Source organism: Pseudophryne corroboree, chromosome 8 (assembly GCF_028390025.1).
Source record: "Pseudophryne corroboree isolate aPseCor3 chromosome 8, aPseCor3.hap2, whole genome shotgun sequence".
Taxonomy (NCBI): domain Eukaryota; kingdom Metazoa; phylum Chordata; class Amphibia; order Anura; family Myobatrachidae; genus Pseudophryne; species Pseudophryne corroboree.
The window spans coordinates 302,506,571-302,522,780 of NC_086451.1; the positions used below are offsets into that span (position 1 = coordinate 302,506,571).

General features: G+C 40.1%; 1 protein-coding gene across 1 annotated transcript in view; it reads right to left on the reverse strand.

Annotated features, from left to right (window-relative positions):
- The window catches only part of LOC134949836 (homeobox protein ARX-like), a 28,596-nt gene extending 12,704 nt beyond the window's left edge, over window positions 1-15,892 (reverse strand). The window contains exons 1-3 of the mRNA XM_063938549.1: window positions 15,718-15,892; window positions 14,045-14,336; window positions 3,029-3,074 (exon numbers count right to left, since the gene is read on the reverse strand). Coding sequence (XP_063794619.1) covers window positions 3,029-3,074; window positions 14,045-14,336; window positions 15,718-15,892 — 513 coding nt within the window. The remainder of the gene's footprint in view (window positions 1-3,028; window positions 3,075-14,044; window positions 14,337-15,717) is intronic.
- Window positions 15,893-16,210: the final 318 nt, after the last annotated feature.

Consider the following 16,210-nt stretch of genomic DNA (forward strand, 5'->3'; position numbering starts at 1 on the left):
ATGTCCCCAATTTTACACCTGTTAGTATTCATAGCTCCAATCAGTGGGTCATTGTGCATGGAGTTGCTGCCATATTTTTCTTTCTGTATGCTTGTTGCTAGACTACTGATACTAAGATGTTGATACTAGACTTCCTGGTTGTCAAATGGCTGCAGTGTTGTCTCGCTACCAAGGCCTGCTCTTTAGCAGTGTTCTGAGTAGTTAAGGGTAGTTTAAATGTCAGGGAGAACAAAGCCTTAGTGTGCAAAACCTCCACTGTTCTCTACCATGGACTGGCTTTTTGGGTACATTTCACTGGAACCCATTGCCTGCTACTGCCTAGACTTGGTTACGTTTAACTGGAACATATTATTACTGCCCTGACCTAGGCTACATATGAATATTTGGTATAAACTGTCTGTTAACTGTCCTTAGAGCTGTAACTAGGGATGTGCGAGCAGTGCCATCACCAGCAGTGTTCAAGGGATGCTCTGGGCAGTGCTCAACTTCCTAGAGTTGGCAGCCCCACCGCCAACATCATTACATTAAGGGTTCAGGAAGCTTGCCTTGATTTCTGGCTTCATTTACTGATACAAGCTAACTTGCTGCCTGCCCAGGCCTAAAGCTAGTCGCCAAATTCCTATGGTATATTAGCTCTCACTTAAAAGTCCCTTCTATTTTGAAACTGAGGTTGTGAGGACCTTCAATGTCTTCAAGTACATAATGCTTTATGGTTATGACAACTAGCTGTAGGTAAAGACCTCTGTGTCTCTTGTTCTAGTCTACATCTGGCATCTATTGTCCAAAAGTAGCCTTAACAACACCTCAATAATCCCGATGGGTCTGTTTCAGTCTAGTTTTGTCTTTTATTAAGAGGAAAATAAATGAGAGTATTTACAATCTACATAATGCTACAACTAAAATAACCTATTAAATAAACAGTAACAATGGCAAATGTGAAATTAATGTGAAATTAATAGTCATCCTTAATTAATAACTGATGAGTATAACTATGGAACTTCAAGCCCAAATGACTATCATTTGAACCAAATACTGTAAACCAACATAACATTTCTGAATGTGGAAAGTTATATTTGAACAAAATATTTTAAAATATATAATTTCTAATGTACTGTAAAAATCCTAGTGAAAAATAGAGACTAGCAATGTTACTTGTTAGTGCAGTGGTTCCCAAACGTTTTTGATTCATGGCACCCTAGAGTATCAGAATTGTTTTTAAGGCACCCCTAGGCCAATAGTTTCTCATTGAGAAATGTAGAAGGAGATATTAAATTAAGTAAATTGTGTTTGTGTGTTATCCCTGTGACCCACTTATGTGGTAAGGGACAAGATTTGCTTCTGTTTGTCCACATATTTTATGAATGACAGCCACCAGTGCTGGTTTTGCCTATTACACTGACCATAAATAATTTTACTTGGTCTTGGACCACCAACCCAGGGCACCCCTGCAAGTGTCCCAAGTCACCACAGGGTGCCACGGCACACAGTTTGACAACCACTGGGTTAGTGTTTAAATATTACTGGAAAAATCTGTCTGTGTTGTAAGACGGCTGTTGAGCAGCACTCTAACTGTTCATTGCCAGGAGCTAGCGAACTTCATATGAAAACATCAATTAGACACAGTTACTTAAATACCAGTAGTGTGAGCTTTACTGGGTCCTAAAAGACATTTTCTTATAAATATTCCTGTGACTTCCATTAAAGTTTACAGGCCTGATGCAGTGTTGGTCATTAAAACAGACATTAATCCCATATATGCAGAGTCATGCTAACTCTTTGATAAAGCTTCCATATAGAAGCAAAATCGGTCTGAGATTGGGGTTCACCTTGCATTTTTGTTCACCTGCATTTTCGTAGTTGTGTCGGCAACTTACTACAGCAACACTGGACCGAGCAATCGGCATTTGGATATTTCAGCAACCGCATAAGCAGAGGCAAACTGGACTGCATACTGTATCTAGGGAATGCAAGATCTTCAGTACAGAAGTATCTGCACAACACCAGAACTGACTGGTAATTAGTCTTCTTACAAAACTGGATTGCCGCTATTGAATGACATTTTACCTACAGATGTATCCTTCATCAGCTTGCATAAAATTGCTTGCCGCATGCATACGCATTGCAGGAAGTGACGTTATGCAGACTGCCACAACTAGTCGCAGCCGTGCATACACAACATGCATTCCTATGGAAGCTGGAGTGTACGCGTGTCCGCAAATAGTCATGGGCACACTTTTCGCGATAACACAACTAGCAAGGTGAGTTGGGCACATCTGTATATGCCACTTTAATACATCTCTGCAGCCAGCACACCAGATTTGTCAGTGGAAATATATATATACTTTATTTGGCAAGAGACAGGATTCTACTATGCACACTAAATATTGTATAAATATTATTGCATTTTATATTATCATTGATTTGTATGCAACATTTTACTCCTTTTTATGATGTTAGTCCTCAATTAAATACTTATTAATTTTATTAGTGTCTTTTTTTAATGTCTTTTATTAGTGTTGACTTTGCCATGTCAAGTTCTTTTTAATTATAAAGAGCGCAGTGCGATCCTCAGTTTGAAAAACTTGAAGTGTATCCTATCCAGTTCTGCTTTGGTAACATACGTGCCTGGTTATGCTAAGTCATTATCGTTAGCATGCATTTGCACCTGCCCTGTAGTAGGTGCAAAAGATATTCCTCCAAAAGATATTCCTCCATGTTTGCAGGTTTGCAAATTTGTGTGAAAAACCATTACTGTACTGTAGAATCCTCTCTCTCATTACTGTACTGTAGAATCCTCTCTCTCATTACTGTACTGTAGAATCCTCTCTCTCCCCTGTTCTGTCTCTGCAGTTATAAGGCGGTGACAGTGGCAGCAGGCGGGAAGTATGCACTAGCATATATGTATGCGTTCTCTATAAGGGCGCCCACAGTGCAGATTTACACAATTTATACTACACTAACTGGCATAAGTTCATATGATCACCTCAGCATCCGGCCCTGTGTATCGGAAAAGAGGATTAATACATACCTGCACTCTTGCTTCAGTGAGGTTCAGCCGCACGGCAAGGTCCTCTCTGCTGGAGGAAACAGGCAAATCTGTCATCATGTGTTATAATAGCAGAACAAACCCTTCATAATATACTTTAATATGTTGTTAGGTAAAGGCAATCTATGACGCTTCAGTGTTAAGTGGCGATCCAAAGGTTACTTGTTGCAGACTAACTACAGTATAACAAACTATATACTCCCATTATATAAATCCCTAGTGAGGCCACATCTTGAATACTGTGCACAATTTTGGGCACCGTACTACAAGAAGGATATCCTGGAGCTAGAAAAGGTTCAGAGGCAGGCAACTAAACTAATCAGAGGAATGGAGACACTGGAATACTAGGAAAGACTTGCGAGGCTAGGCATGTTTACAGTGGAAAAGAGGAGATTAAGAGGGGACTTGATCAACATTTCTAAATATATAAGGGGACAATACACAGAGCTAGCGGGGAATCTGTTTTTAGTAAGATCGACATAGAGAACACGTGGACACCTGCTTAGGTTAGAGAGGAGGTTCCGCATACTAAGGCTAAAAGGCTTTTTCACAGTAAGGACAATACGAGTTTGGAATTCCCTGCCTGAGAGAGTAGTAATGGTGGACTCGGTCAACATTTTTAAGAATGAGCTGGATACATTCCTAATGGATAAGGATATACAGGGTTATGGTGAACAGATCACACACTACAGTTATAAAAAAGAGTAGTAAACATAACGGCTGACTTTAGCACAAGTTAGAATTAGTCCTGATAATAATACAGCATATGAGACCACAAATAGGTTGAACTCGATGGACAAATTGTCTTTTTTCAACCTCAGAAACTATGTTACTATGTTACTATATGGGTTTGCTACTTATTTACCTAGAACAGTGGTTCTCAATCACATACATCCCAACTGTCCCAATTTTAGCGGGACAGTCAAGTTTTTTCGGGACTGTCCCGCTGTCCCTCCCGCTGGTCACAGTGTCCCGCGGTGGGGGTGGGGGGCAGTTGGGAGACCCTCTCTCACCCACTGCTCAGTGGTAAATAGACGATGTGCACAGTGTCTGTTCACTGGAAGAGGGGGACAGGGGACATACCAGCAGCTCACAGAGCGCTAGGCATTCCTCGATAGTGGCAAAAACCAGCCATGCCCCTTAAATTTGGGCACGCACCTCCGTCACGTGATTTTGTTACTCTTCCAAGCCAAGAAAAGTTGGGAGGTAGGCAGTCATTTTTCACCTGAGTACCAAAGGAAGGCTATTTGCAATATTTGTTCACTCAACATTTGCAAAGCAAAACAAGTGTAATGAATATAATTACTATTAGGTAAAATGTTTAGGTGCCACTATATATAAAAGCAATAAATGTGCTATAAACAAGATTAAAAAAATGACACATGAACAGAATGAATTGAGCATATACATTTTTAAAATATTAAAATGTATGGAAAATGTTAAATTGACAGAAAAACTAGTTCACATCTGTTTTCTTTTACAAGAATACAGGGACAAACTTTTTCATTTTGTTGTCAGGTCTCTACTGTGATACTTAGGACTTGAAATCCTTAGGTCACTGTTTCCCTTTGTGTATAATTAACTTCTGGATTTCCCTCCCCACCATTACAAGTACCTTGAATGATCTTGTTTATAACTATACTTGCACCCAGGGCAGCCATTGGGGGAGGACTGTGGGGACTGGTGTTCCGGGCCCTACCCCTTGCTACGACCGCCAATACCTGTAGAGCTGCACCAGTCTGTGAATCAGCAGCAGACCTTCTTAAAACAAGCCTTATCTGCGCATCAGTTTTCAGTTCCTGTAGGTCCACAACACTTAGCCTATATGTAACGTCACAATGTATGACATTACATAGGGGTGGAGCAGTGCGGCAGAATTTTTTTGGGGGGAGGGAGAGCCCTGTCTATTTTGTCAATCCCGGGCCCCACAATTTCTGGTGTCAGCCCTGCTGCCATCTCTCGTAAAATGCATTAAGTAGCATTTTACATTGGTCATCATACTGGTGTCTAAATTCTGGGGTCTATATTAGCTGTTGCCATTTTTATTGTTGACAAGCTATTTACATTCCGTGACCGTGTTCTAGTAGCCTAAGTTGAGAACCACTGACTAAAATATATTTTAAAGGCTACTCACTAGCTGCAACTGGGCATCTCCTTTCTACACAGTAGCTACTATAGATAGGAAAATAAAATGCCCTGTCAGCAGGGGTTCCCACCACTTTAAATGATTTGGAAATTTAGCATAGAGGGGACAGTGTCTGTAACACAGTACGCTACATTAGACATTGACCTCTATGCTACTAGCATCATTTTCTTGTGGTAACTTCAGAGCTGTGTACATTACTGCTGTGCATATGGACAAGAGAGCAGGTGTGCAATAAAGGTTAATGGATTCCATCCTGTTTGAAATGAAGCCCAAGAAACCGTTCATGTGGATTAACCTTAAACCTGAGACAGAAGTAATTTAAGTAACATATTTGTCAAGTGTCTCTAAAGGTCCATACACAGTGGGCGTTTTTGCCCAGCGTGTTTGCATAGCGATGATCACTGACATCGCTGGGCTGAAAAGCGTTAAGTGCATACACACTGAACGCTTTTCCCCGCTGCCCAGCGATGTCAGCGGGGGTGAGCAGCTTTCCATAGCAGGACACTATGGAAAGCCGCTCACTCCACCGTTCATCTACTGGTAATACTATTAGATGAACGGCGGCCGCCAGCGATGAAGCGGGAGCGCGCATCAGCGCTCGCCGCTCATCGCTTGTTCATACACACTGGGCGGCTTTGAGCTGAAAGCAGCTAAACACACCAAAAGTGAGCTGCTTTCAGCTCAAATTCGCCCAGTGTGTATGGGCCTTAAATCCCATGTTGTAAAGATTTGTCCCCGTTTTTTTTATTTTTTACTTTGACCATTGAAACAGCACAGAGAGCTCATTGCAGTCTATTGCATGTAATTCTATCATGCTGTATGCATAACCCAAATTATAGTCCCCTGGGGGTAATTCCAAGTTGATCGCAGCAGGAATTCTGTTAGCAATTGGGCAAAACCATGTGCACTGCAGGGGAGGCAGATATACCATGTGCAGAGAGAGTTAGATTTGGGTGTGGTGTGTTCAATCTGCAATCTAATTTGCAGTGTAAAAATAAAGCAGCCAGTATTTACCCTGCACAGAAATAAAATAACCCACCCAAATCTAACTCTCTCTGCAAATGTTATATCTGCCACACCTGCAGTGCACATGGTTTTGCCCAACTGCTAAAAAATTTCCTGCTGCGATCAACTTGCATGTGCCTAGCTCAATATGTGGCTGTAAATCTTAGTATCTGTTATTAATCTGTACATATGGAAAAAGGGGGTTACTTAGAGATGGCAGAGGCGGATTTACACCTAATGAGGCCCTAAGCATGACACCGATTTGGGCCCCCCTTCCTCAAACAATCCATAGCACTATATGGTAGTTTGGTGTACACATCTGCAAAAAACAGAAACATAGAATTTGAAGTCAGATAAGAACCATTTGGCCTAAATTATTAAAATTATTGTTTTGTAGAAAAAACCCCTGAAAGATTAGAATATTCACTCAAGCCCAAAATAAAATGAGTTCAGCAATAACAAAACAGTTGCCAGAGATCAAAGAACCCCCCACTGCTGCTATCCAACAAATATGTACAGTACTATTCACCCGAGCAAAGGTATTCAGGAAAAGGATGCACTTAACAAACTGATATCATACCTCCCAACTATTCAGTAATCGATAGCAGGACCCCAGAGCACCTCCGATAAGGGAGTATGGATTTGGGTGGGACGGCATGGCCTCAGGACATGTTCCCCTGTTTTTGTCATTTTGGGGGCATGCCCAGTGGTGCAACCCCCAGGCTCATCTCTCTGCAATGTTTGGATACCGTGCGCAAGGCATCTATTCAAGCATCACATGCTGCTTTGCTGTGATTGAAAACGCACTAATAAAGTTTTGAAAAGTAGAAGATATCAACTTGTTACTATGAATTATCTATCAGGTACCGGAGTACCGCCGACCAGTTGAATGTTTAATATATATATATATATATATATATATATATTTATTGTACAAATACTCAATTTGTGGTTTGGCACTCACATCACATAGCTTGGCATCAATATTCAGTGGAAAATGGTGCAGCACTCCTGGCGGAATACACAGGCTTAATGTGGCATACAAACAGGAAACATTTCAGCGCCATTTAATGTGTGGCACTTTTGTCAGGTCAAAGATGCCACACAATAAACTGAAACATTGCCTGACTGTATGCCACCTTAAGCCTGCTTATTCCAGACGCCAGGAGTGCTTCACCATTTTCCATTGTATATCTACCTCCATATGCAGGCACCCAGTGCATTTAACAAATACTGGGAGGGCCAAAACACACACGTTTATATATATGTCAAGTGTTTATCAGTAACCATATAAAGTTTGATGAAATATGTAGGTTTAATACGTGAAGATGAGTGATATAAATCCGAATAGACTAATTGTACAAATTCAGTTTTTCTACAAATAATACTTGCATGTGAATTACAAGCAGGACAGATTACTTCCATGTGAATTACAAGCAGGACAGATAAGATATAGTAGATATGGTAGCAGATATTCGGCACAAACAAGCTACTCTGTTTTACTTGTGTCATACTGGAGAGAGAGGTGAGAGCGAAAGAGAAAGTCAGGGAGAGAGAGAGCTGGTGCTAGGGAGAAAGGGGGAGCAAGAGAGAGAGAGAGGGTGTCAAAGAGAGAGAGAGGGGCCGGAGAGGGAGTGCTAGGGAGAAGGGGGAAGCGAGAGAGACAGAGGGTGTCAGAAAGAGAGAGAGAAAGAAGGTGTGAGAGAGAGAGAGAGTGAGAGAGAGAGAGAGAGGGTGTCAGGGACAGAAATAGGGGGAGGAGACAGAGTGAGAAAGTATCAGAGAGAGATAGGGAGGGGAGAGAGGATGTTAGGGAGACAGAGATAGAGAGTGCCAAAGAGAGTGTGTGTGTGGGGGGGGGAGGGGGGGGGTACTACCTGTTCGAGCATAAGGTCTTTTTGGTGAACGGACACTTCCTGGCATTAGGCCACCTTCAACATACACCCTTGAATTTGCGGTATTATGCCCATGAGGGGGGCAGGGCTATGATTGTCCATCACGCCCACTCCACTCTGTACAGGGACTGAATTAGTGAACATAACTCACCAACTGCGCTGATCCCTGGAGCCGGCAGTTAGGGTAATGTCTACAGCAGTGTTGGGGAGAGGGCAGTTTGTGGGGAGCCCTGGCTGTCCGTCCTGCCTATAATCTGGCATTCGCCATGCCCACCCCTTTATGCAAAGAGCTTTAACAGGCAATCCAACCAAGAATGTGTATGTAAACATAGCAGCTCCAATAGCCTACCCCTGTGCCCAGACTGCCTGCAGTGCCTGAGCCTGTCTCTCAGTGGCTGTGCTGCGGGCAGCACTTGGAGCGTTTCCCTTCATGCAACCATGGCTGCAACTTTAAGACACCCAGGAGATGTGTAAAGTGCGTAAAAGTGGGCCTTTCCCAGCAGCACTGCCGCAGCTATACCTGTGCCCAACAGCGGAGTCTCTACTGGCAGAACTAACAAGCACAATGAATGTAAATACTGTAGGAAATGTGATTCAGCACAGAGCCCCTGGCACCTGCGGGGCCCTAAGCAGCTGCCTTGGCTGCCGCTTTCGCAGCAAGATCTGCGTCCATCTACTTACATGCTGGGGGGGGCACCCAGCACGGGGCAAGGCTGGCCAGCATGTGTGTGGTGCCGCCCATTATGGGTTTGCAATTTAATTGCAAATGTATCGATTTGTGGTCGACCCCTGGCTGCTATGGCATGCGGTCCGGCACAATTTTTATTCACGACGATATGCAGCCGCCCCTAAAATGGTCCGGACATGCCTGTGTTTTCTGGACCATGCCTGTGAAACGCTGCATCGACACCTTTCCCTGGACTGTCACCACTGTCAATCACCTAGCGGTCACATCCTTATGGGATGCAGGTGCATGACTCGATGGACGCAGTGGCTGCGTTCACCTCTGAATACGGTCCAAAGTTTTTTTATCATGTTTTTTGCTCTGTATGCAATTCCCAAACTACATTTTTGGTAAGAAGTTTTTTTTCATCTATCGTGTGAAAATTGCCATAAAAATGAATTTTCTCAGGTATGCACACTCCCGCTATTCACCCTATCCTATTCAAACGTGCGAAAACGGAACTTGTGCAAAAAATAAACAAGTGAAAAATCAGGGTGAAAATGGGGAAATCAGTCTATACCTCAAAAAATGCCAAACTAACATAGGACAACAGTATAGCATTATACAGTATTTTACAGATGTAGCCACGCTCATCATGGCGCTTAAGATGTACATGCGACCCATTCATCTGTAGGTCATATGAAATAAAATTGAGGTACTTAATTTGGGTTAAATAAATGGAAAGAAATTATAAAATCAAGTTTTTTTTTTCAGCAAAACAAATGCTCAAATTTAATTTGTGGTGTATAAAAATGGGTATAAGTATATATTTGGGTCATGTAATGTCATAAAATGCGACTTTAAAAAAAAGTGTAAACAGACTGACTACTCCCACCTGCAGGCCTAAAAACACTTATCCCACCCATAAAACATCCCAAAATACCTATAGTATACCTTGAACCCCAAATTCCATTGCTTTGCACATTTTCACACCAAAACAGACATGTACTTATTGGGCAATTAAAAGTATCTAAGTAACTATTTAGTCATTAAATGGAAGGGGGGGGGGGGGGGGGGGGTACCAGCGGTTCTGAAGCAAGTTCTGACATATTTACCTTAAAATTGGTATTTTACCCAACGTTTCATCTACTCAGAGTAGGTGAAGTGAAATTTGCGGTAGAATTATTGTGGGAACATTTTTCGCAGCTAATTGGATAGGTTTTTTTTCACAGTTTGTGGTAAGAGTCAGTTTTTTTTTGCATGAAAACAGGTTATCGCAGATTACTGGAAACCCTCCAATGTTCTTATTCTATTTTTACTAAAACACATTTAAAATCAGTATGTACAGAAAGTACTCATTCTGATTTGTCTAGTATCCTGTAGATGTATATAAAGTGTGAGCAACACATATTTATGCTTATATATACATTCAGCTATATGGAAAGTATAAAATATTCATTCATTATTTTGAAATGTATGAACAGATGTCAATTACACTGAGTTATCAAAATAACTATTTTCTGTTTAGCTCCTTTATAATATAGGGACACAACCTACACTGCCTGTTATTTTCATGCTGTAATTTCATATTACAAAGTAATTTATAAGAGCTGTAACTTTATCAAGCTATATATCCTCCATTCCTTAAGTTGGCTAGATAAAAAAAAGAGTTGGCGCATGTAAACATTGCAGTTAAACTGTAAATTACCTTTTCAAATATAAAAAACAAAATAATATATTGTAGTTATTAATGTGTCTACATATCCTTGCAACATAATCCCAAAGTTCTGATGACAGGTTTCTTCTATTACAGTCGGTACAGTTGTTCTCACACTGATTGGCCATCTCCTGTTACTGAATTCAGCCTTTGCCCCCTACATACTGTATACAGTAGTCATTAGATATATGTGTATGACTTCTAATATGCTTATAATCTATGAAATTCTGTCTGCTGTAACCCATTCTCCTAAAATTCTAAATAATAACTAGAGTGCACCTGTATATAGGGTACAAGCAGCTTTCTTCAGATAGAGTGGCTGATATTACTATGGGATCCGGTCTCTAGGTCGACAGTAACTAGGTTCACCACTATTGGTCGACAGCAACTAGGTTGACAGGTCAAAAGGTTTACATGAGTTTTTCACTATTACTTTCTTTTTTTTAACTTTTTCATACTTAACGATCCATGCTGACTACGATTGGAAAAAGTAACCTGTGCTGAGCGCAGCGGGGCACCTTGCCCAAAGCATGGAGAATGAAGCGAGCCATGCGAGGGGACATGATGCACTAATTGGGGTTCCTGGTCACTGTACGGAGAAAATGACACAAAACAAACATCAAAAACTTATGTTGACCTTTTGACCTGTCGACCTGAAGACCCTGACGACCTACAGACCCTGTTGACATATTTACTGTTGACCAATAGTGGTCGACCTAGACACTGTCGACCTAGTTACTGTCGACCAATATTGGTCGACCTAGACACTGTTGACCTATTTGCTGTCGACCTTCAATACTACACCCTATTACAATATATAGGCGCGCTAATGGTGGTATACAAGGGGTCTGGTATAAAAATTGTGGATGTATGTGAAATGTAAAGGCCTGTAATCTACAGTCAATATATAATTTAACTTCAAATGGGGAATTAAACCAATTTAAGATTCAAAAATAAAAAATACATGCGGATAAAAAAATGTAAAAATCTAAATGTAAAAATATATATAAAAATAAAAATGGAATTGCATATGCTACATATGCCCAGAATAAAAATGTGAAAATAAAATAAAAAGTGTAAAAAATATATATATAAAAAAAAGAAGAGAAAAGAGAGATAAAAAAAGGAACTTTGGGGTTAGCCAGAGATGAAATAAATAGTAGATACAGTAGGATAGAAAGGGGGTGGGATTATATGTAGATGGGAGTAAGTTTATGCATGCTGTACTACAAGAATTATCACTTACAAGGTGTGGTAGTTGTGAAAGACAGATGTGGCTAGCTGTGGGTTATGTAATAATATTATACTACTATTTGTGCGCAATTAATGCTGTGTATTCATTTTGGTTTAAAACCTTTTAATAGAACTGTTATTATTTCCGGCAATCTGCTATGCAAGGGATTTACTGCAGTTTAACTCCCAGCACAGCCTCCAATAATAAAACTATTTGTGAGAGAAAACTAGTCTGCAAACTCCCTACGGTATTTGAAAATATAATTTTATAGCATTCTTAATTACTACAGGTTTTGTTTGCATTAATGATTACTTAATTTGCATTTTGGAAACAGTGGTAGTTGCCTGGAGCTCAGGCTTACTATGAATTCTGTGGTAAGTACTGTGTATATAAATGAAAGTTAATGTGCATTAAAGCTTCACATCCAGTAATGAATACAGAGCTAAATGCCATTGCCTTGTTTCCTTAATAAACAAGTTGCAGCCTATAGTCAAACAAATGTTTTGTGAATATACTTTGCAGTGATTTATCTGGGACTGGGTACAATGTACAAGTTATGTTTCGTACCACTTGTATTGACTTGTCTGCTAAAATTGATGTGTCTGTCAGATCTTTTTATGGCAGACTAAATTAAGATCTTAATGTTCCCATGAGCATGGTGTATAGTACAGTTTATTCATGATGCTAATTCCTAAAGTTGGAATCAAGTTATATGAAACTTTGAATGAACTATTATGTGTATAATGGTTATGTTATTTCTGATATGTTATTGTTATATCAATGTGATTTGGTCACATTTATGTAAATTATAATAATCTTTATTGCATCAGAGTCAGACAGCAATAGACAGTGAACAGGAGACACACTACTCCCTGCAGAATTTTTCAAACAGCCTTTAACCTGCCACTGGCATTAGATGTATAAAAGAAAAACACACAAACCCCCCATAAATCATTGGATTAATGGGCCACCCATCAACAGCAACTTATGCTGTTGATTAATTAATTCTGGGTAAAATTCATCACTACAGTACACTAGGATTGACTACATTTTTGACTTGTGAAAATGTCAGACCAAAATGTCTTTGTTGTAGGACTGAGACACCTGGATAAAGCCAGGAAGGAAAGATACATTTGTGCATCCTAACCTCTGCTTAATTCCATTGGTTCACCCACTAATGAATGGGACATGAATAGAACTTACACAGGCCTTGCAATATGGACAATAGGTGGTTCATTTATTAAATGTGCAAGTTTTACCTGTGAGGATTGCTTTCACTTTCAATGCCCAATCAGCATAAGTGAAAGTGAACAAAAAGAGTCTAGATTGTTACGAAATCAGTGTAGGCCTTTTCAGTGGCTGTTTCAAACATTATTATTATTATCCTTTATTTACATGGCGCCACAAGGGTTCCGCAGTGCCCAATTACAGAGTACATAAACAAATAATCAAACAGGAAAACAGCAACTTACAGTTGACGATAATATAGGACAAGTACAGGGTAAATAAACATAGTTAGCTACATCAGCAGATGACACTGGAATAAGTATCAGGTGGCAGAAGACTGCTGGATTTGGTGCAGTTGAAGATTATTTAAGTAAGAAAAAGGATAAGCACATGAGGGAAGAGGGCCCTGCTCGTGAGAGCTTACATTCTAAACGGGAGGGGTAGACAGACAGGGGTGACATAGATGGGGTACATAGACAGCGTTGAACAGAGGGTTAGGATGAGATTTGGCTGGGTTTGGTGAAGAAGTGGGTCTTGAGAGCCCGTTTGAAGTTTTGTAGAGAAGTGGAGAGACTGAGGGGGAGAGGTAGGGAATTCCAGAGAAGTGGTGCAGCACGTGAAAATCTTGGAGGTAGGAGTGGGAGGAAGTAATCCGTAGGTACACATAAAGCTTATCCAGGGAAAGTCCACATATGCTCTACAAACCCTAACAATGAGTAATTGTCCTGTATTTGTCACTCAAAATAAAGAATAAGGACACTTCTTTAGTACTGAGATCATTTCATATTAAAGGAGTGTCCTTGTTTTCTGTCTCCAATACATTACAACAAACCTAATGCATAGGATACGGTGCGGTTCAGGAGCTGATGGTGTATTAAGGCTACCTATCCCTGTACTGTATCTTGGTGCTGTTTTGAGTGACATATGCTTAGAGCTCATACCAGTCTCAGGATAGTTAACTATGCTCATTTGCTGGATGTTAATGTATTTTTAAAATGGGCCTGGTTAGTTTTGAAATAAAATTAATTGGAATATCACCTGCTAGGAACTGTACAGTACTATGAACACTTTAATGTAAAAAAAAAGTAAAAGTAAAATAATGAAAATGACCTGGTGAACACATCTGGATAATGGGACTTCACGAATGCCCTCTCCAGCTCCTCTAGTTGCAGGTTACTGAAGGTGGTGCGGTAACGTCGCTGTTTTCTCTTCTCTGCCCCCGAGGATATGGACGGGTCACAGCTAGTACTGAGCTGTTTCTCAGCTGGTTCTTTCCTTACTGCATTTTGATCCTCACCATTCCTCCTTGGTCTCTCTCCTGAAGCGCTGCTTTTGCTGGACACTGTGCTTGGTGAACTTTCTCCCACCCTGTGTTGGACATGGGGTGTAGGATTATAGATACCTGTTAAAAACAAGAATCATACAGCTTAGACTATTCCAGTTATTTTTTTTACATGTGACTTGGTTTAGCTTGCAACATAGGTTAAAAAAAAGTTTTTTATTTTTTTTTACTGTATAGATTTAATAAAACACATGATATGTCAGGAGCTTCCATCACGGAGAAAGCAGATTTTTACATATTTACCTAGGTTTGTAACATGATCCTCTCTAGTATTATGCTCGTATGATTGGGCTTTACGGCAGTTTAACTCCCAGCACAGCCTACAATAATAAAACTATTTGTGAGAGAAACTAGTCTGCAAACTCCTTACGGTATTTGAAAATATAATTTTATAGCATTCTTAATTACTACAGGTTTTGTTTGCATTAATGATTACTTAATTTGTACTCTCCGTATAATAGTTTGGTATGCCTTAATGCACTGCATACATTTTTTTTTACGGTGCCAAATAAACAAATCTGTATAGTATACAAGTTACAGGTAGAGTGTAAAGCAGGCAATCTATAATTGTTAACATTAAATATATATTTACAAAAGGGAAAGCAAATTGAGATAACACACTAGTATATATTTGCAGATCCCTTGGCAATTGCTTATTACCTATACATAGTAGCCGTAAGCCGTGTTACTGTCTGAGCTTTTATGTTGAAGTTGATTGTATGCACTGTTTAAAAAGTCTGCTATCTAGTTCTCAACCACACATTTAAATATTGATTCATAGGTGTTATATACAGTTACCACCATTTATAAAGGGATAAAACTCATATTACTAAATTGTAATACATGCAAGACAGGTATCACAAGTTGTTACAGGGTTAAAAAGAAACCCTAAACATTTTAGAAAGTTCTACTAACTGCTCAGTACTCTTATTATATAAAGAAGCAACTTATGTTATAAAGGCATTGTCAAAATATTTACATTTGATGCAATCTGAACCATGTTATTGTTGTATTAAGTTGCATTTCAGTTCTCTCAAGATATGTGTCTATCCATGAAGATACATAATTATTTATGATGTGCAAGCTAAACAATATTCTAATCTAAATAAGTGATTTGAAAACTGCAGCAATACAATTTATATTTGTTAGCCTTCCACTTAAAAACAACTAACCATCCAAAAACCACTTAGTGCTATAAAGTTTATCCAACCTAAAAGTAATACCATAACATTCAGTTATAGAAAAAAAAAAACAGTTTATACGTTTTAAGGCCTTTTAATAACTGATACATCAAAATGTTATGTTACATTAACTCAAACACAAAGGGTTTTAGGACTTGTATAATAACGTACTGTAGCTGTTAATTACATATACTCAGGGTGCCCTCTCTCCCCCCGGCACAGGGCAAGCTGAGAACTCTGACAGGAGGATAAATACTCACAACTTTTTAATGAAGTCCCTGGTAGGTCCTCTGGGTTTTTCTTCTTGCTTTCTGTGGTGAGTGCTCTTCCCAGAATGCTGTCTATGCAGTAAGGGATACGGGTGTGAGCAGAAGGCTGCTGGGGACACGCTGTCTCTGTGGAGCTGTCCTGTGGGGAAGGTGCTGGAGTCTGCATGCTGACTGCTCTGAGTGTGATGGGGAGAAGATGTAACATGTACTGCACTGTCATCAGGGAGCATGCACCTCTGCCCCTCTCATTGGTCCTGCCACTGTCCCTTCCACAGGGTCACATAATCCTTGTCATCAGCAATGGGGTGGGTACCTTTAGGGACAATCTGTAAGCAGTAACCGGTGCAAGCATTTAAAGCAACACGGGGAGTCAGAGATTACTAGGTGGCAACAATTGTCCTCTTCTAAAAAGACTATTCAGTGCTTCATGCAGCTGTAAGGTCTGTGCACATACTAGCACTCTGTATAGTCTTCTCATGTCATT